The sequence below is a fragment of the Acomys russatus genome, chromosome 10, assembly GCF_903995435.1.
Source record: "Acomys russatus chromosome 10, mAcoRus1.1, whole genome shotgun sequence".
Lineage (NCBI taxonomy): Eukaryota > Metazoa > Chordata > Mammalia > Rodentia > Muridae > Acomys > Acomys russatus.
The window spans coordinates 31586538-31612442 of NC_067146.1; the positions used below are offsets into that span (position 1 = coordinate 31586538).

At 35.6% G+C, this 25905-nt stretch overlaps 1 protein-coding gene across 1 annotated transcript in view; it reads right to left on the reverse strand.

The window, feature by feature from the left end:
* Positions 1-3471: 3471 nt before the first annotated feature.
* The window catches only part of Mios (meiosis regulator for oocyte development), a 29532-nt gene continuing 7098 nt past the window's right edge, over positions 3472-25905 (reverse strand). The window contains exons 3-11 of the mRNA XM_051151941.1: positions 25735-25833; positions 20900-21154; positions 18553-18722; positions 16057-16122; positions 14922-15080; positions 11547-11699; positions 9352-9556; positions 4447-4576; positions 3472-3576 (exon numbers count right to left, since the gene is read on the reverse strand). Coding sequence (XP_051007898.1) covers positions 3480-3576; positions 4447-4576; positions 9352-9556; positions 11547-11699; positions 14922-15080; positions 16057-16122; positions 18553-18722; positions 20900-21154; positions 25735-25833 — 1334 coding nt within the window. The 3' untranslated portion in view covers positions 3472-3479. The remainder of the gene's footprint in view (positions 3577-4446; positions 4577-9351; positions 9557-11546; positions 11700-14921; positions 15081-16056; positions 16123-18552; positions 18723-20899; positions 21155-25734; positions 25834-25905) is intronic.

Here is a 25905-nt window from a genome sequence, read left to right on the forward strand (position 1 = left end):
TCATAAATTGGATGAAAGACTATGCACTGAATTACTGCTATTTCTGGCATTATACAAATCATCCATAATCCTAAAGCAAAGCATTTAAAAACATTGTCCTATCGATGATACCAGTAAGGAAATTGCATTTGAAAGATGTCATGGGCAACTATTTCCTTCAATTGTTTGAAAATAATTCAAATGTGAGTATAAAAATTCAAAATACAAATGAAAGAAACTGACTTTTTTGTGGTGAAGATGCAAATGTTACAACGGTCCTCATTCTGTACAAATGATAAAGCAAATCTAAACCCTGGTCCGAGAGCGTCTGAGTCTGCAGGAGCTGTGCTTATGTCTATGACTTTCATCAGACACACTGCTTCCATGACAACGATGGTGCCACTGATCCTTTAATATCAGGACCTCTGTCCACCAATCAAGCCACAGAAAGGCTTGCTGGTCTGTTAGAATTATGGCCATCTGGACACATTCAGAATTCACCACTTGCTGTGAACAACTTATTGGAAGTGGATTGTGTACATGCACTCCGGATGGATAACAACGCTGAAGACAGCAGATTTCCTGCCATGGCCATAGAGCCAAAGGAGAAGAGTGACAAAATCTATGAGGAAGATTTAAGAGAGAAGATGTTGAAACAGTTACTAATTACACACCACTGACTTCAGGAAAATCAGTATGCTAAATGGAGAGTGAAGAACAACTTTTTAACTATCTTGAGTGCTGGAGTAAGAGTGTGCTGTTAATGCAGTGTTTAAACTAGAGGACACAAAATTGAGAAAAAATGCTTTCTGAATAAATTAGAACTGTACTAACTTTCCTATTATGAAGCATGTTTCTTTATCTCATGGGATAAATCACATTTGGCTGTTTTATGTTCCCAATGACCTAAGTCTTCTGCCCTTTCCTATCTTTTTAATCAGTATGCTACTTGTCATCTGTCAGCATTTATCTTACCTAAGACAGGTTAAAAAAAAAAAAGTTAGTTACCTCATGTACGAAATGGCAGCAATAGTATACCTGTCTCACAGAATTATGTGTAAGTTAAACAGAAGTTTAATTCGATAAATACCTAGAATATACAGTAGGCACTAAGAGTAAATATTATTCTCAATAGTATACTCTTGGATTTAGTTAGCTTTACTTGTGACATTATCATGGTAGTTGCTATGCTGACAGCTGATTTTGCAAATTTGTATGCGTGCACGTTATGTATTTATGTATGTATATTTGTGTGTGTGATTCTACTGTTGCTTTTGATACAGGGTCTCAGTATGCAGTCTTGGTTGGCTTGGAAACTGGTATATTTACCAGGCTGGTCTTGAACTCATAGATCCTCCTACTTCTGCCCTTTCCCCTACCCAATGTCTAGAGGATTGAGATAAAGGCACATACCACCATGCCTAGTTTGTATGTGTATATATAATACTTTCTGTGATTGTAGCAGAGTCATAATTTTTAGATTGGATTTGTTAATTGCAACTCAATTTTACTCAATATTCTAAAAGAATAAAAACACATTTCTTAAATTCTTCTATTGAACAAATTTAAGTAAAATATCTTGCTGAGTTTATAGTCTGAAATACCAGTGACAAGGGGAATAAAAAAATCTGGGGAAATAATTTGAATCTGTTTTCATCCTACACACCATGTAAAGCAAAGATAAATAGACATCATATAAGCTGTATGGTTGGAATCAAAAGAAATATTAGGAAGCTAACAGAACAATCATTAAAATGTCACCATATATTATTATTTACATACTATATTTACATACTAGACTTCATATTTATGTCTTATACCAATGTCAAAAATTTTTAGGTAATTTGATGAATTATATATTATACTTTTAGGAGAAATGAAAATATGCCCTAAGAGTTTGATATTACTTTGAAGCTAATGTTAAGGACACAGCAAGATTAAAAAGAATATCTTAATATGCAATATTAAAGAAAATACTCTAATAAAATGAAACCAGTAAGATTTATAAGACCAGTAATCCCGTGATAGCAATTTCTATAAGAAAAGTACTTAGTCCCACGTTGCTCATCTGAAAACTGTCACCCAGCAGCTATTTAGAGCAGACATACACTATCCCCAGTGTTCTTCTCTATGCCTTTTGTATCAGATCTTACATGGACAAGATTCAATTTTTCTTCAGTGTAGGTCAATCTCAGTGTAGTCTAACGGATCATCTTTTGTCAGACTGTCGACATGTTCTTAATGGACCTTCAGACATCTCTCTAAAGTCTACAGAAAAGGATCCTCTCAGAGTTCAGCTCTCGTGCACAGCAGATGACAAAGAAGCATGTACAGTTCCTTTCTCTTGAATCTGTGCAGTTAGACCGACAAACAAAATGGAAACAAAGTCCTTGAACTGGCCCCAAAACACATACTTTTAGCAACTCATAGCTAAAGTAGACTTCAGGAATGCCCTTGTTTGCCCAGCAGCATGTGGTCTACCTTGAAAAAAGAAGAGATGCCCAAATAGGAAAAGGTCTGCCAGCACCATCAGCCACTGCCCTACATGTGACCGTTCACACTCTTCAAAGTCAGAAAACACTCCTGATGGTGAAAATGGCAAGTTAGGATGGTAAGTAATCTCCAAAGACAAATCAGACACTAAAGAAAATATCAAACTGAAAAGCTTTTTATCATGTTTTTCCTGAAATTTCAGTAAAGAAAAAAAATAAAACTTGTAGAGGTCAGTTGATTCACTGCTTCTAATACTTGGGTCCCAAGGACTTCACTCTGTCATCAGTCTCAGCAGCAGCCCCTTACATGCTGAACCATCTCAAGCGCTTGCTCTTAACTGGGGTATTTTAAGGAAAGCAACAATGACCTGTGTCAAATCTTTTCTATTAAAATATAAATGTATGAGGACGAAAGTTTAAGTGTGTGTGTTTGTACACATGAATACATGTATTTTTCCTCAAACATATTGTTAACATTTATTCTTCATGTGGGTCAGGAGCTAATTCTCATTTTATCTGAAAGGAATCTAAGTACAGATAAGGTAAAACTGTTATTTGAGCCACTGAATTGGTGGTTTGCCTTTAAATACATAGAGATTCTATCAAAAGACATCAAGTTTAGAGTGAAGATGCAGGCACAAGGTCTGTTTTTATTCTAAAACTTACACACATTTAAAATTTTGACAAAACCCTAGAAAGGTCTTTCAAATGAACTTTAACCTACTACCCAGCACCAATGCCCATGCTCTGACGGCCACACCAGCACCAATGCCCATGCTCTGACGGCCACACCAGCACCAATGCCCATGCTCTGATGGCCGCACCAGCAGCATTTTTCTTTGAGAAGTACATCAAGATCACCCAAACATCGAACTGCTGCTCTGATAGAATGATTTATTTTTCCATTATAGAAAAGTCATGAGTGACTTGCTCTGAGGTATGTTTCTGAACTAAGAAGGACATCTCTTAAAACTCCACACATGAAGGTTTCTCTTTAGACGTAACATGTCATGGCTGGACAGTCTCTGCTGGTACCAGATTTCCTGTTGTATCCAACTGCATACATTTACATGTGCATGCAGACACCGGACACTCTGCATGGTCCCTAAAAAAGGTGAAGTAAGAGTTAGGAATCCAAGCTTTACACAGAAATATATCTATGGACCAATCTTCAAAATGTCATTGGGTTAAATATAGGAATTAAACCCCATGGGGGGAGGAATGCACTTAAGAGCATCAAATTAAAAACAATCACCACAGTGAACTTTGAAGAGAAAGTTACTGGAAAATGAACCGTTTTGGTTTTTTTTTGTTTCTACACTAATATGCCAAAATAGTTTACGAAGGCAATGAGGATGTATTAAGAGTTCAGATTAGCACAAATGCGGCAAGGTGCATGTGAGTGTTATGTTAATAAATGGCACAAGGCCACGGCACTGCTCAAAATCAATGACAAGTTATCTTAGGAATTTATTTCAAGAGCTATTTATACCAAGCTCACTTGGAAAGAACTAACGTAGTACAACTAATTGTGTATGTGTGTGTGTACATGTATGTGTGTAATTACACTCATAATGTAATTACATGACAAGTTGTAGCATATAAAACTGTAAATACCCTATCCCTCAATAGGGATAAAATGTTAAACATTAACCCATTCAGAAGATATGTGAGTATAAAAAGAATGAGGTCAGATCTCACTATGTAGCACTGGCTAGTCAGGAATTTGCTGTTCTTAAACTCATCTCATAGGGATCCACCCACTTTTGCCTGCCAAGTTTTAAAGGCAAGCACCTCCATATGTGGCATAGGTATTACTTTTATAGTTCTATAAGATAATGATGGAACTGTTGATACTACCTTTGTTAAGTCAAATAAGAGAATAAGTAAAACAATTAACTAGACGTAATAATACAAGCACACCAAGAACCTGAACTATTTAAAAGGCTATCTGCTGAAGGAAAGTACTGTTTACCTGAACCAACTAAGCATATGTCCGGCATGCCCACCATGCCGACAATTGTGACACCAAGTAAACCAGTTGTTAAACTGAGCTAACTTTTTGTCCTTGCTCAAGTCCACTTTTTCATCTGATTTGGATCCACCTATGGGAAAATAAAATGATTGCCATTAGCCACATCACAGAATTTTAAGTTTCTTGTTAAAATATAAATCATATAATATATATATATATATACACACATACACAATATTTTATATATATATATAATATATTGTTTTTTCTACACATGGTCTCACTATGTATCTCTATGTATGTATCACTATGTCCTGGAACTCACTGAATATCAGGTTAGCCTGAAACTCAAGAGATCTGCCTGCCTCTGTCTCGTGAGTGCTGGGATAAAAGGCATGTGTCATTACACCCAGCTATATTTTTAATGGTCAGCAAAAATTGGAAAAGTATCCAAACTCACTAAGGAACTACCTGAATTGAAAAACTTTATACTATTAAAGCCTTTCCAAAAAGAAATCTAGACTCAGTTTTCAAGTGAGTTTTACCAAACACTAACAAGATAGGTAATTCGCATCCACACAAACTCTTCCAACAGAATAAAAGGAAATCTCATATTGAACTTCTTGAGACTGGAACAATTTACTAACAAGTGACAAAAACAGCATGAAGAAGAAAGAGTACATACCAACCTATTTCCTAAACAGACATGAAAATAACAGGTAAATTGCAGGCAAACAGAATCTTGCAATACCACAACCCACAATTCAGCAATTCTACTTTTAGGTAAATATATCAGAGGCATTGTGAACATATATAAGGGAAACACTTGATGTTCACAGCAACACATTATTCATTATAGTACAAATGTGGAAAGCAAATGTTAATAGTATAATATAAAATTCTATATTCCTGAATGAGACATTTAGTAGTATTGAAAAAAAAATCTTTACAGCCAAAGGTTAAAGAAAACAATTAAAGAATAAACTATGTTATCTGCATAAAAGTCAAAATACAAGCAAAAGTAAATGTGAAAATGCTGTGCATATAATCAACAAGCTGATTAAGAAATTTAGTGGTCAACCTTAAAAACATAAACATATAATATAATATAAACATAAATTAAATCACACATTTCTGTATGTGTGTATTTAATTAGTATGCAAAATTTTAAAAAGCAATCATAAATTTGAGAGGAAATGTGGGATTGGGAGGGGCTGGGCATAGGAAATGATATAATTATTTCTTAATTTTTAAAATTAAGGGGGAAAAGATTGGTATAAATAGGGCTGCTTGTGGTGGCACATGCTTTAAAACCCAGTACGTGGGAGGCAGAGGTAGGCTAATCTCTTGAGTTCAAAACTAGCCCAGTCTACAGAGTGAGATCCAGGATAGCCAGGTCTGCATACCGAGATCTTGTCCCAAAATTGGAAAAAAAAAAACTGGTATAGTTCATGACTTAAACAAGGTAGGGGAGGGAACTTATAGAATTCCCTTTTATCACAATAAATGACATAAAAACATTCATTTCTGTTCAGTTCAAAAAAATTAAAAGACATGTACTTTTAGATATGACTTATGCATGTTTATTATACATATGCATTTTCACCTAGATTTTTCTTGACTTTTCCTATAGTACTTAAACTTCAGGCATGCTAGATATCACCCGCCTTTTCTATATACATTACTTTACTACGCCACTTTTCATGTTCCAAAAATGCTGATTCTAATGATTTTGGCTAATTCAATGTTTTGTTTTAGAACAAATCAAATTAAAATATTTTAAGATTCCTACACAATTACAAGTAAAAATAAAAATATAAATTAAATAACAATGTTAGTTACAACTAAGCAACTATTATATCTTAAAACATGTTATATATAATATTACTAGTCACACTTTAATAATTACAGGAATAATTTATAGCTATGGATGGTTTCTTAAAATATTTCTGGGACATAAGAGCCTCATACATGCCTAACATAGGAATAGGCAGGAAATCAGTATAAAATCTAGCTTAAGAAAATGTTACCATCTAGAAGTTCTAGAAAGGGTTTTATATTTAGATTTTGGAACAAGTACTAGCAAGCATTTGTAAAACATTTACAACTTATGTTAATTAAAACTTCTTAGCAGAGTCTGAACAATCACTGAGTTTAACAGTATGCAACTTTTGTACTCATAGTGTAGCTCAGTGGCAGAGTGTGTGTGTGTGTGTGTGTGTGTGACAGAGAAAAGAGATTCATGCATACTGACTGTTGGGATTGTGACGCATGGTAAACTTAATCTCTGACCATAGGCAAAGCACCTGAGAGGCCTATATGCTTATATTTCTAAACAGGGAGAGAAAATTTGATTTCTATTAGTTCTATTTTCTTTTGGGACTAGGAATCTTCTGATAAAATAACAAATTTACTATTCCCCAAATTACTGTATCATAGACTTTAGGGTTATGTTCAAACTCCTAGTTTTTGTACTCTGTTTCCTATGCACAAATTTCCTAGGCCACGGGAAACTGAGGAGGCCGGTGCTGTGTGGCATCGACTCCCTGCACCTACCATCCACATCAATCACACATAGAAAGGGTCTCCTGCAATCACAGCATATTAAACTGACCAAACATCAGTGGAGCAGCTCAAAGGATCCTTTCTTTCTAGGCTTTCTAGATCTTTCAATGTCTCTTTCAAAATCCCTAGCAACTTCCTTGTAAAAATACTCTCCATTCTATCTGCAGGGGATGAAGCATTTCAAAATTAAATATGTTTGGGGATTTCGCAAAAGTAACAGAGAACAGATACACCTTGTACAAACACATCAAGAAAGTCATATGGATGTGGAACAAGGTACAGTGGCATTTTTACACTTAGGCATGTGGATATTCACAAATAAACAAAAATCTTACTAGTCTTGTTAATTTTGACCAGGTGTTATTATATTATAAATTCATTTTTTAAAATCCTCTGAAACCAGGTGTGGTGGTCCACGCCTTTAATCCCAGCACTAGGGAAGCAGAGGTAGGTACATGTCTGTGACCTTGAGGACAGCCTGGTCTACAATTCGAGTTCCATGACAGCCAGGGCTACACAGAAAACCCATTTCAAATAAACCAAAAACAAAACAAAACACACACTTCAGATCTCGATCTTTCTAAAGATTTTGGAGTAACAGACACAAGAGCTGTGAACCACTCCTTACTCCACAAAAAATAGCACCACTTCTTCTTCTGTATTAATTATCTACGTTCCATGTTTACTCTACATCATGGGCTCTAGAAGGCTTTTGGACACACTCATCTTAGTGCATCAGCCTTATCACAAAAGGTAAGTTAGTAGTTAAATTTGTATTATATGCAGAATTTATATCTAAACCAAATATAGGGAAATTTTCTGAAACAAATGTTATGATGTAATTAGCCACAGTATTCAGCATTTATATTAGTCTCCATAATAGCTTAAATTGTTTTATAACTTCATTTTCTTCAATTCTAGATAATTATCTTTTCATGCTTATTTCAAAATTTAAAAAGACTAAAAAGTTATTATGTAATTAAAAAGTGAACCACACTATGGTGCCAACAGAAGGCAGATATTCACCATAACTTCCAGAGACTTATGGCCAAAGGCTATACTATGTAATTATTTTTATATAGTACAGTTTTCATATATATATATATATATATATATATATATATATCTTTATTTTTTCATTGTACTAGATGCTTCAAATTGCTTAATTTTTAGTACAATCAGGGCTATATAAAAATTGATCAGCATACAATATGTAAAATAAAAACCCTTAATTCGAATTTGAATGAAACCCTGGTTTAAATTCAAAGTCCAAGGCAGAGGGTGATGAGTTCTAGAACAGCCAAAGGAACATAGTAAGACATCACATACACACACACACACACGCGCGCGCGCGCGGTATATTAAGACAGGGTTTCTCTATATAGGTAGCTGTAGCTGTCCTGGAACTTGCTAAATAGACCACCAGGCTGAACTTGAACTCATAAAGACCTGCCTGCCTCTGCTTCCTGAACACTGGGATTAAAGGCATCTTCCACCATGCCCAGTCCAGTCCATGCCAAAATGTTTTTGATGAAAATTTGTGACATTAGTATCATTTGCAAATTATATAAATAACTAGACTGTCCCTAGCCACCAAGTATATTATATTCAATTATTTGCTGTTCTCAAAAAAATTTCCATGTTTACTATAAAGAATACAAAATACTTAGTACTTTTAATCATTAAATAACATATATTGGCCCCATAGTGGTAGCAAATACCTTAAATCCCAGCACTAGGGAGGCTGAGACAGGAGGGTCTCCATGAGTTCAAGGCCAGCCTGGTCTACATAATGAGAATCCCTCTCAAAAAAAAAAAAACAAACAAAAAACCCACATCTATTTATTACAAAACTGTCAAAATAGCAGAAGCAAGACCAACACTGAGAACTAAAGCGTTCTGATTTCTGGGCTAATAGTTTATGCAATAGAAGTGAGAATGAAAAAAGAAGGACTGTGAAAGTTTTCTGAGACCATCAAAAGCCTTTATGGATAAAAGGTATTTGTTAATAGCCAGGAGCACACTGAGTTTTAAATAGCAAATCTGTAATACTGGTAGAAGCCATGAGAATGGTATAATTATAAAAATCACTTACCTGTAAGCTTTAATCATTAATTTTAATTGGCCCGTATCTATGAGATTACCTGAGTTATCATAAATATAGATTTGTACTTTTAATGTAAAGAGTATAAATTAGTAGTAATAGAACTTTCAAACCAGTAAATGATTTTTATTAAAAAATAATACAGACACTAACTAATATATATTTTAATTACAACAATAACTCAATTAATTAGGAAAAATGAGTTCAGAAAACTATTTTGTGCAATTATGTCATACCAGGACAGCTAGAAACAGGTGTTCCCATATTAATGAGGCAAAGCGCACATCGAGGAAGGGGTTTTCGACAGCCAGGGCAGCTTGTCACTTTCGATTTTGTTGGCGAGCCACTCACACCATACTGACTAAACCCTCTGCCCTGATGAGGCACAGAAGAACAGCTGTAGGAGATTGATTTACCACAAAAATTACAACTCACAAACACCTACAAAGCAAATGAAAGAAGAAATTTAGTGCAAACTCTAACGAAATTATAAAGTCTGATAATAACAAAATACATTTAAATTTTTTATATTACACCGCAAAATGACCCATCGGATTAACTCTCAGTTCATGTCTCCATGTAGAGGTTACATTATCTGGAAAACCTGTTACCTTTACTAATTACATTCTTCTTAATCTCACTGATACTTGTGAAGTACTAGGCACTTTAGACCCTAATATTTTATAAGTATCAAGGACACTGGAAGGCATTACAAAATACCCCAACTGTGGTAAAGTGAGAAGTGTCTCAGCGAACACTTGGTCTCTAGATGGAGTAGGCCTTGATAAAGGGTCTAGCTGGAGAAAGTGGATCATCTGGTGTGGTCCTTCAGGTTTCTTAGCCTGGCCTCACTACAAAGTGGTCAACTGCCTCATGGTCCTGCTACCATGCCCTTTCCACCATGAACAGCTGGCTATCCCTTCAGTTGCTTTTTGTTAGGTGTTTGCTCACAGCAACAAGAAGAGAGACTAATACACTAACATACAACCAATAACCAAAGTTCAGTGACCACCATCTGAACTAGGCTTCCTGACAGGCCTATAACACTATCTTCTCAGGTAGCTGACTGATGCAGAGGGATCACAAGTTCCAGACCAACCTGAGTGATTTAGTCAAATTCTTACTGGGAAAAAAAAAAAAAGAAGAAAAGAAAGAAAGGAAGAAGGGAGGGAGGGAGGGAAAGAGGAGAGTGAGGGAGAAAAGGGAAATAGAGAAAACAAAAGAAGGGCTGGGATATAGCTCAGTATGAGACCAACTACTTGGCACATACAAGGGCCCAGGTTCCACTCCAAGGATAAAATCGAACAACAACCACCACCAACAAATTCCTTTTCTAAAATGAAAAGGAATTTAGGTTCTTGCAATAGTACATTAAAAGTTTAGAACAAAGCTTGTGATATGGTAAACACAGCCATAGAGGATGTTCATTGGGACTTATAAAAACTCTACAGCTCTTCCACAGACTAGTTCTTCCACAACACTATCTTGCAAAATACCTACTCCAGCTATCACAATAACGTTCACCTTCCTACAAAAACAAAATAGCACTATCCAGTCAGTACTCATGATGAAGACAAATATTTAACATCTGAAGTAATAGTGTGATATTATGCCATATACCTATGTGATAACTGATCTCATTAAAAATGTCATGCATAGACAGATGTTTGTTTATACTTACTCTTCTACCTTTAAGATCTCCAAATTCTGCTCTACTGAATATAAACAATACATAAAAGCAATACAAAGATGGGATTACAAACATTTAAAGCTTCTGAAGGTTTAGATACTGATGAATTTACACAGCCCTAAGAGGTAGCCTTTCCTATGATAATTTAGGCCTTCTGTCATTTGGGGTTTTTGTTTGTTTTGTTTTGTTTTTGTTTTTGTTTTTTGTTTGTTTTTTCGAGACAGGGTTTCTCTGTGTAGCCTTCGCTGTCCTAGACCAGGCTGGCCTCAAACTCACAGTGATGGGCCTGTCTCTGCCTCTGCCTCCCAAGTGCTGGGATTAAAGACGTGCACCACCACGCCAGGCTGTCATTTGTTTTCTCACAAAGTTCAGCTGTATAAGATGATTGTTAGGAAACAGAAAAAAAAAGAAAATTTTAATTACAAAGTGCAAAGCCAGGTACAGTGGCGCACTCCTGTAGTCCCAGTACGCTGTAAAGCAGAGGCAGGTGGATCACTCTGAGTTTGAGGCCAGCCTGGTCTACAAAGCAAGTCCAGGACAGCCAAGGCTAAACAGAGAAACCCTGTCTTAAAAACGAAAACAAACAAAAAATAAGCAAACAACGACAACAAAACCCAAGTGCAGCCTAGAATAGACAAAAACAACAAGAGATAGTCAATATAACTAAAATTGGGTAGTAATAATTCACTTATCTGATGCTCACATGTTAATATTTGATTCTCTCTAGAACAATCTACTTACCTGTGCTAAAGGCTTGGAACTGGGATCCAACTTGCTCCTATGAATATCAAATTCAGCCCGTTTGTGCCAAAACCTCCAAGCATCTAATAAATTTCTGTAATTCTCAATCCAATATTGAACCCTTTCATCTTTAAGAACATCTAAAGGTGAACCCTAAAAAGAAAACATAAATTAATTAAAACATTTCAAATGTCCTGGTCTAAATCTAGGTAAAACACGAGTATGAATAACTCAGAAGAAATAGGCTTTTTAAGAAAAACTTGATCCTAATGAGGATCTGGATAAAACAATGAAAGCCTCAGGAATCTACCATAAGCTGGACTTCACTAGTGATGTAAGCATGCACTCTACATAAAATACTTGACCAGGAAATGAAATTCCCTTTTGAGTTTAAGGAGCAAACAATCTACCTTCCTGGCTAACGCAGTCAACGGTGATGAGAAAGCCCCTTTTCCTAACTATTAAAACTTATGGATTCAAAACCTCTGCTTATAATGAATCCAAATTGCACATCAAACTACTTAATAACATTTAAACTAATACTGAGCCTGGCCCTTCATATCTGGTAGTGAAATGCTTTCGAGCAGGAACTGGCTTTCCTTAAATTTACTTTAAAGTTCTTATTCAGAACATCAATTTCTGGCCAGTAAGAGTATCTCTAAAACAGATTTAAGTGTCAGAGTTGGCAGAGAAAAGCTTGTTTGTTTGTTTGTTTGTTTGTTTTTCATTTTTTTCGAGACAGGGTTTCTCTGTGTAGCCTTGGCTATCCTGGACTCATTTTGTAGACCAAGCTGGCCTCGAACTCACAGAGATTCGCCTGCCTCTACCTCCCAAGTGCTGGGATTAAAGGCGTGCACCACCACCACCTGGCTGGCAGAGGAAAGCTTTAATGCAGTACATAGCACATTAAAAGAAATAGGCTCAAAAAAAAAAAAAAAAGTATATATATATGAAAAATAACCCCTTTAGTGAGTAATAGGAATCTAACCAGAAAATGTGAGCTATAGCAACCTTGATATTCTACAATTGAAATGCAAAATAACTGAAATTAAGAATTGTCTCAAGATCAGAAAGAACAGGTCTATGGAAATGAGACAAAGACAGATGAATTAGAACAAAGCATAAATTAAGACATATTATGCAATTACCATAGAAACCCATTATTTTGTATGCTAACTTAAATTCCCCAGCAAGTTTAATGGCCAAAGGTATTAAAGTGACAGACAGAAGAACAAATAAACAAATCAATATTCATTGTCCAATTGAAGCCAGGCATGGAAGCATCCCATGCCACTCAGCACTCAGAGGCAGAGGAAGGCAGATCCCGGCCTGGCCTACAAAGTGAATCCCAGGCCAGCAAGGGCTGCACAATGAAACCCTGTCTCAAAACAAAATGAGGAAAAGGAAAAGAATTTGTCCAATTGAAGAGGAAGAAGTAAATAATAAAAAGGGAAGAAGAAAGAATGAACAGCGCTTATTTATGAATATGCATAGTAAGGTGAAGGAAAGATCAGTGGGGAAGAGAAAGGTATACAGAAATAACATACCAAAACACTGTAAACCTGATGAAAAACTGTTAACTGACAGATTCAAGAAGCTCAGTAGTCAATCCATGGGATGGAGAGAACTATAGCTAGCTAGGCACAACAGTGCTGACTATTCAGGGACACGTCATGGAAACATAAAATATCACATACAGGGAAACAAGGAAAATAGCCAATTTCTCATCAGAATCAAAGGAGGCAGGAAGAATATGGAGCACTTCTTTAAAGTGCTGCAGGGGAAACTGAGATAAACTAAGCGCTTGTGTTAAAATATAAAAGCTGGCACTTTTTCCCTGTTCTACAAGAAACGCTGGAGAATAAACAGTGATGAACCCAAACCAAATGCAGATCCGCGGGAAGAACAGACACCAGGGACAGTAAGTGAATCAATAAAACGTCTGTAATTCCTTTCTTCTTATACTTCATAAAACAAATCACTGTCTAAAGCAAAAATAACAATGTAAGTTGGAGCTTATAATGTATATGGAATCATATATGGGATCACTGAACAAAGACAAAGGTACACAAATGAAACTGCACTGTTATAATACTCATGAAATGCAGAGTTTAAGAAAGACCCAGTGTTAGATGTGAGGTAGGAAAGAGAACAGATACTATGACATGTCAGGCATGAAATGCAGCGTGAGGAGAAGATGAGACTGATGAGTTCAGGATGCATACTGTGAGACCCAAAGCAACAGCTATAACAAAAACACAACAGGAAGGGAACAGCTAAAGCCAATAGAAGAATTAAGATGAAATGCAGAATTAATGCAAAATAAGGCAGCAAAAAGAAAGAAAGAAAGAAAGAAAGAAAGAGGACCTGATTTGCTTTATGAACAAAAGGAAAGAGGACAAACAAAATGAAAACAGAATAATGGTAGAGTTAATCTTGGCCACATAAACATAAAGAGCAAATAGCCCGACTAAAAAGAAACAATTATCAGATTAGATATTTTAAAGGTCACTTTATGTATGTACTGGCTGCATTTTAACAACATTTTACAAATCGTGCTGTTACCAACCCATCTGAACTTTGTAGCCATGTATCAGTAGTTAATTTAAAAGACAAAAATCTCATACCAGTGAGAAAATTGTACAGAGGAAGACCTTATATAAGCTGACTATATTTTGAGCCGGCATTAGGTAAGTTCACAGGAAAGCACCCAGAAGAGGAGTGGAGCAGGTCAGCACATTTTGATGTTTACCATGGTAAGACAGGCTTTCATACAAAGAGAGAGGCACTCATGCCACAAAAGGCTAAACCTGGCTGGAGGACATGGCAGGACACAGTATATTCATGTTTCCCACACTAAAGTAAAGTAGAAAGTAACCTTTTCCTGGAACCTTGTTTAACCACTGGACAGTTACAGAAAAAAAAAAAAAAAAAGGTTGATGAACCAGTTATTCAAATTACCTGTTGGTAATAAAAGGGACACTGAAGATTAAAAAACAACAACAACAAAATACTAAAGCATAACTTTTCTTCTGCTATTCAAATGAAACCAAAACCACAGGGAATCCTTTATAGAAGGTAGACTCTGTGACCTGAGGCGATGAAGACGAGTTTCTCTGGTTCCATATGAGCTTTTCATGAACTCAGAGGCAGTCAAGACAGGTATTTCTCAGACTGAAAGAAAGCCCTGGATAAGCTAATGAGGTGATTATGGCAAGATAAAACAAAACATACATCCTCAACAGATCAACGAGGTCACACTGCAAGCTAAAACTCCTAAGCAAGGAGAAGAGCATAGGCACTTTAGCCGAGGAAATACCTAGCATGCACAATACAGCTTGGCTTTTATTTAAGATAGTGTCACACTACACTAACCTGTAACATGCAGTAGCTTGCCGTCTGGACGTCTCCAGTTCTATCCACATAGCTCTCCATCAAGTCCACTCCATCTTTAGTGAGGCCTGTAAGCAAGATTCCTTCCAAATTTCCAGCCTCTTTCATTTCATTGGTCAGCTTTTCGATGTATTTATTTAACTGAAAAGTTCAAAGTGGTTATTCTGATGTAATCTGTTTCACCGCTCATTTTATAAATGAGGATTACTATATTTAAAACAATTTTATTCTTGATGTAAAACATTTTCAGACAGAAACCCTTGCCAAAATCTAGACCTATAATAAGTCTACACTGGTTTTAAGTTCAAATACAGTATCCACAATCACTTTGTTTTGTGTGCCATATGTGCAAAGGCATGTGTGGAGACCAGAGGTTTACATCAAATATCTTTCTAAGTATTGTTCCACGTTATATTTTGGTATAGGGCTCTCACTGAAGCTGGAACTCAGTGACTTGACAGTATGGCAGAGCAGTAAACCTTGGGTATCCTCCTGTCTCTCCACCAAGCCCTGAGATTACAAGGACACACTGCTGCACTCAGGTATTTCCACGGGTTCTAGGGGATTCAACTCAGGTCTTCGACCTTGTGCAGTGAGCACTTTAACAATTTTGCTATCTCCCTAGCTCCCAAGATCACTTTTTTAAAAAATGTATGACATTTCCTATGTTTATAGATGGTTAACTTGAAGAGAAGTGTCCTCTTTTCAGCAAGTTCTTACCTTCATGGTGGGATGTAACAGTATCACAGAATTGGAGTTCTAGGTTCAAAATCAATAAAAACTATTTCTTTTACATGGTCTAATTTCATCCTATTCTAAACTGCAGCCACCAGTCCTCCCCATTTCCCTAACACTCTCATTATTACAGCACTGCTAGTCCTCTGTATACCATCCTCCCTCTCCTCAGAAGCAGCAAGTAAGTGCTGGCATACAGAAAATGAGATTCCTGTACAACATTACTAAACCTGAGTTTAAAATTCGTATCTGCTAAGTTTTCTTCTAAATGGATTTTAAATAAAAATTTTACAGGTACATAGCTATATGTAAAGATTAGTTTCTTAGGATAATTCATAGTAAACATTAATCGCCTCACATATGGAACTGAATCAGTTCTCACCTGAGCATCACCAAGGAATTTACATGCAAATGCCACTCTGTCACGTACTGCAACTTTGTTTTCATACTGGGAAAAAACAAAACAAAACAATTGTAGTTTTCAGTTTTCATAGACTAAATATTCACATAAAATGTAAGTTTATCTTCAAATGAATTACAAGGATACTCTTTAGATGCTGCAAGTCATCAATTGCCAAAGAATCCTTTTCTGACACTACTGTTAGGAAACACAGTATAAAGGCCATTACCCTTGACAGCAAAGGTTCACCTTTCTAACACAGACCTACCTAATTCAGTTATATAGATGTAAAAAATCAGTTTATTCTTCTATAACACTAACATACACTATAACTAGATGCAATCTAATATTTCTTTCAAAGCAATTAATTTTGGAGAATGAGCTACATAAAATGAATCACCAAATCTAGGAAATCTATGAACTGGGTATACTAGTAGAGATTTTATTTAGGATACTAATAACCTGAGGCTGAGAAGATGGTTCAGTGGTTAAGAACACTGGCTTATTCTTCTAGAGGATCCAGGCTCGATTTCCCAGCATCCACATGGCAGCTCACAAACCCCTACAACTCCAGTTCTAAAGGATCTGATATTCACATGTGGCTGGCCTCCTCAGACACTGCACACATATGGTACAAAGACATTCATCCAGGCAAAACATCCGTACACATAAAATAAAAATAAACAAACCTACAACTCATAAATACAAAGCCTAAAACTTGTATTTACATTTCTGTCCAATACTGGTTTGCAGCAGAATCAAGACAACATTTTAATCACCAATATTATTTTTAAAACTACTTGGAAAATGTTACTATAAGTTTAGAAAATGTTACTATAAATTTAGAAAGCTCTAACTGCTTTTCCAATAAGAAAAAAAGTAAGTTATAGGTATCTAAAAGATCTGATTTCTATCAAAATCATTCTTTGAAGGAGTTTTTGTTTTTAAAACCTAATATTTCTTTCAGATGATACCCATTTTATAATTTTTTCCTCAATTATAAAATATGAGTCTATCTTTAAAAGGGAATAATCTCTTAGACTCAGTTACATGTGCTACAAAAACCAATAATGCGTTTATAACAAAATTGGATCCATTTTATATCTGGAAAAGCTAGATCCCTAAGTGTTAACTGAATGGCTATGGTTAAACTGTGGGGGAGCAAAGACTGGAGCTTTTCCTGGCTTCTAAATTCAGTACTTATGGTAACAATCTAAAAAATAAAATTACATAGACATTAAGTTAAAAACATTCTTGAAATAGCTTGGCTATGAACTTCCTTCTCAGCTCTCCTTATGGGTAATGTAATATAAACAGTGTGGAACCAGTTCATTTCTTTTCCTAGCTTCAATTATTCTCTAGCACTTACTCAAATCGTCCAGTTAGCTCAAGGATAACACTTAAAAATCTCCTGTTCAACAAAACTAGTAAAAACAGTTAAAAATAAAAATTTCTGGATATTGATTTGAAGAGGTCAGAAAGGTTCATTAGAAATTTATTAAGAGCAATGAACAAAATAAGCAGAACACTGTCAAAATGGACACTAATATTCAATCAAATTTTCAGTATTGTATTTCAATAAAATATATTTCTAAATCTTAAAGAATGACAATTTACTGAAGCAATATATATTTTATAAGAAATGTGTTTACAGCAAACAGAAATGAATCTTAATAAAGAAAGTTCTTCTCATTGTTGGAAAGAGACAAACAGCACAAAGCAAAGCAGTTTTAATGTGAAGCTTGTAACTCAGCAACTGAAACGGATAAGGAGGCCTCGCTTCACTCTTTGCTCAGCTTGTGACGAGGAAGGTATGATGTGCTTACACAAGTGACCAAACCAGGAAAGAAAAAGAAATGACTGGGAAAAAGGGAAATCACTGAAAGACTAAATAAATGACTGACATGATTAAATAAAATGTAGTTTATTATAATTAGTGTGATTATATAATTTGTTTTCCAAATAGGATTTGTCTGAAAATCACCAATGTTTACTTAAGATGTATTGATACATTAGCCAAAACTGACCTCGCTTCATTCTTTCCTCACTTTGTGACAAGGAAGGTATGATGTGCTTACACATGTTACTATATCAGGAAAGGAAAAGAAATCACTAAAAAAGAAAGAAAGAAAGAAAAGACTGAAAGACTAAATATATGACTGAAATGACTAAATACAATATAGCTTATTATAATTAATGTGATTATATAATTTGTTTTCCAAATAGAACTTGTCTGAAAATGACCAATGTTTATTTAAGATGTATTGATATCTTGTCAAAACTAACTGACTGATCATCAGTTGTCTACGCAGGCACACACATACAGTATTTAAACAGCCAATGCCGGTGTATGTTTATAGTTGTACATTTCTACAGCTAGGTTCTTCAGTAAAAGATGAAATAGTCTTGGCTCTGTACAGAACTACAAAGAGCAACCCTGTTAATTTAAAGAAACATCTAGAGAAACAAAATCCTCACCAGGACCCCATCATAAGCCCCTGCTTCACTCGTCAGAAACGCAAACATGACGCACAGATAGGGGTTGTTGAGCTGCAGGCGTAGCGTGCTACACATCTCTCTCCAAAGGGAGTTCTTCTCATCCGTGTGGCCTGACAGAGCCATGGCTACCACATTGAGATTCAGATCTCCTGTGGTTACAAACACACAGCCAACCAGAGTTACCAGACGCTTAAAAACCCCTTCCCCACAGATCTTAAACCCTTAACACAATAATAAGGGTGAATTTTTATGCCAAGAAGAAGAAACCTACTTGAGTAAGATAAAATTTAAGACTGTTAAATTTGGTAGAGTAAAAAGAAAAAAAAAAATCCATTCTTAAAAAACATATACACACTTGTGAATCCTGTGCGATTTAAGTACTTTTTTCCACAGTACCAGAGACTAAACCCAGAATCCACTCATGCTATACCACTGAACTACTTCCACAGCAGCAAGTATAACATTTAACTTTCACCTTTTCGTCCCGCAGTTTCTTATATGTTGTATAATTACTTGGTATCTAAGTGAAGACAAGTGAGACCATCTTAGCAAAGTCACTGCCACCCTTACCAGTAAGGTTATTATGCCATTCAGAGGACTATTAGTAGAGCTACTGTACCACAGGGTCAAAATTTTCAAAGTTTTCTTATTTGCCTACTTCTAATTATATACCTATCTTGATATAGTGTCAACTGGAGAAAAAAACAGTATTTTGGTATTTTTATTATAATATACTTAGAAAACTTTTGAGGCCAAAATGAGCTATCAGAATTGTCAAAAACTGCACTAAAACACATACATATGCACAAAGTGGTCGTTACCAATGACTTTTACGAACAGCTGCATGTGGTATATAGCAATCCTAGGAAGCTGCGAACCTTTTCTTTAGTTCTGCATGGCCTAAGTTTCACTCCAAATGTGAAAGCTATGCTCACTGAAACATTGTGCCTTTTCTCTGAAACATTTTCTATCTTTCTTACAGCTTTCTTATAGCTCTTGATTCTAACCATTTTTTCTTTTCCAATTAAAATTGTATCTCCCACTTTTACAAAAATGTGTTCCAAGATACTTGGCGCTTCCTTCCTCTGCATAAGATATGTTTTAAGTCTTTTAAAATAAAAGCATTCAAATACCAAATTATCCAGGTACATATGGTAAGGAAAAAATGCTTTTAGGTTATAGCAAAATTAAGTTAGAAAAACAGTCCTTTTTCAGAGGGGAGGCTGCTGCACATTGAACTCAGGGTCTCCTATATGTTCGTTTAATGACAGTATGACATGTCATAGTGTCAAGTGCAGAAGGCTTTCCCTGAAGCACTGGTAAAGATGCCAGGGCAAAGTATTAACTTTTTAAAACTTTTTGAATGAAATGCTGGGTGTGGTGGTATACACCTTTAATCCCCACACTTAGAAGGCAGAAGCAGGTAGATCACTTTGAGTTCAAGGCCAGCCTGGTCTACAAAGACAGTTCTAGGACAGCCAGGGCTCTGACACAAAGAAATTCCGTCTCAAAAACAAACAGAATTAAACTAAATATGTTACAGTCAATTTCATGTTTGATTTTATTTTATGGTACAACTGAACTACAATTGGTTGAAAGTGGGATAAAGCAAGTAAGAATTCAGCATTCTAAATATTCATAAGTTATTTTCTATGTGTATTAAAGATAAATAGCTATAGACACCTTAGGAATTTTTAAGTGAGCTATACCTGATAATCAAAAAAAAAAAAAAAAGAAAAAAGAAAAACAACAACAACAACAAAATCTTGGGTTTTTTATTTACTGCTTTGTTTCCCTAAGGGTCCTCTGACAAATTCTCAAAATAATAAACTTTATCACCTTTTTCTCTCTCTTTCTTCTTTCCTTTTCTTTTTATGCTTCACAGAACATGTATTTCAGTCTCAAGGAGAAACATTTCCAAATCAAAATATGCTTTTCATAAGAATCTATACTGGCCTAAACAGAAATATTATTTAGCTGCCTACCAAAAAAGAAAGTCTACACAAAATTATATCCAGCTGTTTAAAGTAAAAGTGCTTATAACTAAAGCAGTTCTAATATACATTCCTTAATATATGTGATCTATCTTTAATGGGAAAAACATGCTAGAAAACTTATATTAATTAAAATGAAATTTAAGATACATGTTTTTACTGGCCTATCCCCAGGAGTATAGTAATGGGATTGGCTAATATTCACTGCTCAGCACTATATACTCTCCTTTTCAATAAAAAAAAAAAAAAAATACTGACTAGATAACTGAAAACTACCCATATCCTCTCTTTAGTACTGTCTGAACTGCCAAGCCTCAGAGCATAAGCTGTACCTTTCTCTGAAGATGCCCCTTCATTCAGGATTTGGATTGCTCGTCGAATATCCAAGTTGAACAACGCCACAGCAGCAGCTCTTTCCCACTCTCCTTCTTGCACCAGAGAGTTCAAAAATGGCCCCACATCTACATCGGTTCCTTTTTTAATCCACCCACAAAGCTGTAATGCTAAAATCCTTTCTTCATTTAAGTTTTGAATATCAGTTTGTTTATCCAAGCCACTCCAATTATGTCTGCTGCTTTCCACCATTCCTAAAAACAGAAAACATTTTATAGTGTTTTATTTATTGTTACTTTGAAATACAGTAGGAAACATTTCATTCAGCTTTACAAAGAAACATTTCAACATTTAGAATATTCTATTTCTAAGCCATAATCTTACAAAAGCATAAACGAGCAGTATACCACAAATAAAACATTATGGACCAAGCTGAGTTACTAAAAAGCCATTGCTGTAAGAATAGTGGTCTGGCCCATGAAGCTGAGTCTCTGCTTCGACCCTCTAACCTAAGACAGATCCCTCTGTTATTTAACTCACTTATTACCTTTATGTCCTACAGACGGTATCTAACATAAGCTCTCACATCTCTTCTCTCACTAAAACACAAGCTCCAATAAATAGATAGTTGAATTGTTTTATTTGCAAGAAACACCCTCTACCATGGATATCCAAGGCACTTGACCTCTCTTCCCTTTGTCTGCTTCTATGTATCTGTATCACATATTCCTTAACAGAGGAGGTCTGGACCACCTCTGTCTGACTGTTATATGGTGCTAACTATCTATATGCATGAAAAATGAGATTACAATCATCAAAGGACTTCAAGGGAAATAATAAGGAGAAAATGCAATGGCAATAACCTGACTATGCCTCACGCTATTAAATTTGAAAACTATGTTATCTTTTTTTAATGAAAAAAACTATTTTCATAGCATTATTTACACTGAAATCATGGTAGTTGGTTATAATGGCAAAGTAATTTCATATATAATAATAATGGCAAAGAAAAAAATGTACAAATATGAATTTTAGAGATTCTAACAACTATAACAAATTCCTAAATGTTCTAGAAAGTATTATGATCAAATTGTCAAAAATACATTATTTTCAGAAAAAAAGTAAATTATGGAATAGAAAACATGAGTGTCCATATTACAAACTTCCTTTATTTAGTAATTTATATTTCACAATTTACAACAATTATATATGTATGTACTTATACAGGACTCAATATACTTACATATATAATCATTATCAAATAGGTGAGCTTTTAGAATTCAATCTGCTGATTCTAGGCAGAATGAAGTAGGCCCCCAAGGTTTTTAGATCTTGGGAGCAACACTCTCCTCTGTATTTTAAGCTGAGTATGTGATTTGTTTCTAAACAGCCTAGCAGAAATTAAAGAATTTTACAGATCTAGCTAAGGTCCTTACTCAATTGACTGTGAGTGACTCAATGTCCAGTTATGTGGTCTAGGCCTATGCTAAACAGGCCAGCCCTTAAAGAGAGTCAGCAAGTAAGAGAAGCAGTAGAGCAGAGATCTCCTGCTGGTCTTAAAGCAGGCAGAGCTACCATATTGGTAAGGTAATCTGTGAGAAGACAGCCTAGTAAAAAACAGTAAACAACCTTTAGGAGATATAGGTAGGGCCTGGCCATCACCCAACCAGAAAGAAAAGCATAACATAGCTCTACAATTACAACTACCAGGGAACCCTCAGCCTCTCAGCCGCTGGTCACTCAACCCAAATATGCTCCCTCCACCCTGCTAATCAAGGTTATGTGCATCTTTCTAGCTAAAGGCAATATCATCTAAATCCAATTCCTTCCCATTCCTAGGAACTTTCCTTTGTCTCCTACATGTATTTTCAACCTGTCTCTGTGGTTGCTGAACTTGACCATCAACCACATAAGTTTAGAATAAATATTCTGATCTCTAGAAGGAAATACTAAAAGTTTAGCTACAGCCTTCATTTTAGCATAGGGCCCTGAGCAGTGCCCAGACTTCTGACTCGGGTAGACAATCTATGTTATAGAAAAATAATAAAGGGTCCAAAGCTGACTAGCTACAATTCATCTGTCAAGGGATCAAAAGAATAAAAAACTTTAAAAAGAGAAAAATAATCAGGTGTGGTGGTGCATGCCATTAATCTCAGCACTAGGAAGGCAGAGGCAAATGGATGTCTATACGAGTTCCAGAGCAGTCTGGTCTACATAGTGAGTTCCAGGACAGCCAGGACTACATACAGAGATCCTGTCTCAAAACAAACAAAAGAATATTGAGACAAATATTTAAAACTTAGTTGTCACTTTTAAGTTAAACTTTATATATACATCTATGGATATAAGAATCATTTACCTTACCTTACAAGGATAAAAATAGGCCTAAGCTCTCAATCTCTACAATACCGAAAATTCAAACTTTTAAGTAACTTGGGCGATTATCACTTTGATGTTGGTTTGTGACAAGTCTAAAATATTATCCATGTTAGTGTTTTATTTCAAACTACATCTTTTTGCTTTATGGAGAAGGTGTAAGGTGCGTTGTTTAAAATTAAATAATTACATTTGAGATCATTATTTTGTGGTCCTATGGATTAACCCCTGGCTTTGAATATGCTCAGCAGGTGCTCCATCATTGAGTGATATCACCAGCCAAGAGCTTTTCTTTGTGGGGTTGGAATGGGGTGTGAACTCAAGACTTCATGTATGCTAAGTACCAACCTATTGCTGGACAACACTCTCAAACCACAATTACTACCCCGCAGCCCGCCCGAGACAGGCTCTCATGTGGTCCAAGCTGGCCCTACACTTACTATGTAAGCAAGGATAAGCTTAAACTTCTGAGCTGTCTGCCTCCACCTCCCAAGAGGAGGGGCTACAGGACTCACCAACACACTCAGCTGGGGATTCACCCTGGGGCTTCCTGCATGCTAGGCAAGTATGCTCCCAACTCCAGCCCCAAATTACTTATTTTTAAAGAGGCCATTTTTAATACAATGAACTGAACACTGGCAGCTCAGAGATTCTTTCTTAGCTTGGCAACTATGCTAAGCGTAATCAGGGTTATAAAAAAATGCGGTATCATGAACTTCAAATCTATCATTCCACTATAATTTTAATAACTATAAAACTCTAACATATCTATGAAAGAGAGCTATATGTGCTATGCAATAGAAAAATGAAAAACTGTATTCACTGAATTTGGAGCAGAGGTGGGAGAGGAAACTCATCATGGGTTGGTGGGCTGAGCACGAAGTTCATAAACCATCAGAGAAACCCTCCCTCAGCAAAGTAGATGGACTAGAATTGACTCCCAAGAGTTGTCTTCTGACCGCCCCATGTGCACAACAGCATGTACATGCCCACCCTCACACATACACACAATGAAGAAAAGAATTATTATCTATAGTGCTGTGAACATGCCTTTTCCAATCAGCATTTCAACATGCTGAGTCTTATACTGAAACGGAGACTGAAGCAACAAGAGCTCTCCCTCCACTCTAGGGCAGCTCTTGCTACTAGTTACCATTTTATCCTCCCTATACAGCCATGTCTTTAATTATTCATAATTGGTGATTTCACTTCATACTGTTCAGTTCGTTCAGTTAATTGGATCTAACATGTGAATGACTCCCTTCCCTTGTCTACGTGAATATATGGTTCCCATGGTTTTTTCTGTGCCACCACCACTCTCCCACTTTCTGCTATTACTCTGAGCAACCTCATCTATCTTATAAAGCATCAGTATTTCTAACATACTGCTCTCTGCTTTTTTTCCTCTTACACTCTGGACTCTTATCTCATTGCCCTGTACTATGAATTTTATCAACATAGTACTTAATTCTTGCGAGTACTTAAACTCATAAATCATGGTATATTCCTGCCTGCCTTCTTATTTTTGTTAATAAATAATGCAGTTTCTCATTAAACTTGCTCACTTTATTTTTTATGATAAAGATTACTGTTTCTGGTATAGTTTTAGTAGAAAAAACATCAAGTCCTCCAAAAGAAAGCCCACTATAACAAATGCAGCAGCTTAACTGAAATGTTAAACCTACTCTAAAAACACATGTTGTTACGTACTGTGTGTTATTTGTAACATAGCAAAGCAAGCACTATAAAGAAAATGTACTTATTTCTGCTATGGCTTTAACTAATAATATAAATTATTTTTCTAGCACCTTAACCGGACAGAGTACAAATAGAAATTGAATTCTAAGAAACAGTATAATATTCTCACAATTCTAATAAAAAGAGTAACAACTGCTTAAGGAACTAGTTTAAAGGTGTTAAATAGTTTATCAATTTAAATCTTGCATTAACTCATCAATTAACTGAGTCCTTCACTTACTCATCAAGGACTTTTAGGTATTCTTCAAGTTAGGCCAGACTTCATGTCGTATCATAGTCCTTATAAAAGTACTTGGGTAGCAAAATAAAAGGGATCTTCTTGTTAGGAGTGTTTTAAGTTAGTCTTTAAAAAACAAGATGCTTTGACAAAATTCAAACTGACAATCAGCATCATATAAATGAATTTATACGGTACCTCTCTTAAGGTAGATTTTTCAAATAAATAGCACAGAATCAAAAATGAGTAGATTTCTGAAAGATCTGATATACATAGTCCATCAAAGAATCAAAGTTCCTTTTGTAAAACATTCCACATACAAATACACTCAATTCACCTAACAATTCACTGAACTGCGAATAAGAAAGCCAAGAGGGATAAAAAGGATATCTATGTACACAGTCCTGAAATAATCAAATAGAAATCAAGTAAGAGTACAGAAGTTATAAATGCATTTGAAAATATAAAATGGAATTTTCTTACCCAAAGATGATTTTACTATTGATTTAATTCCTGCATAAACCAGTGATCCTTTGTTGCCTGGAGATTTTTGATCCATATCTTCTGTATACTGCTTCATAAGTATTTAAATGCATAGGAAATACTGGTAATTATACATAATAAAGTATTTCAAAGTTAAAAATATTTTAATTA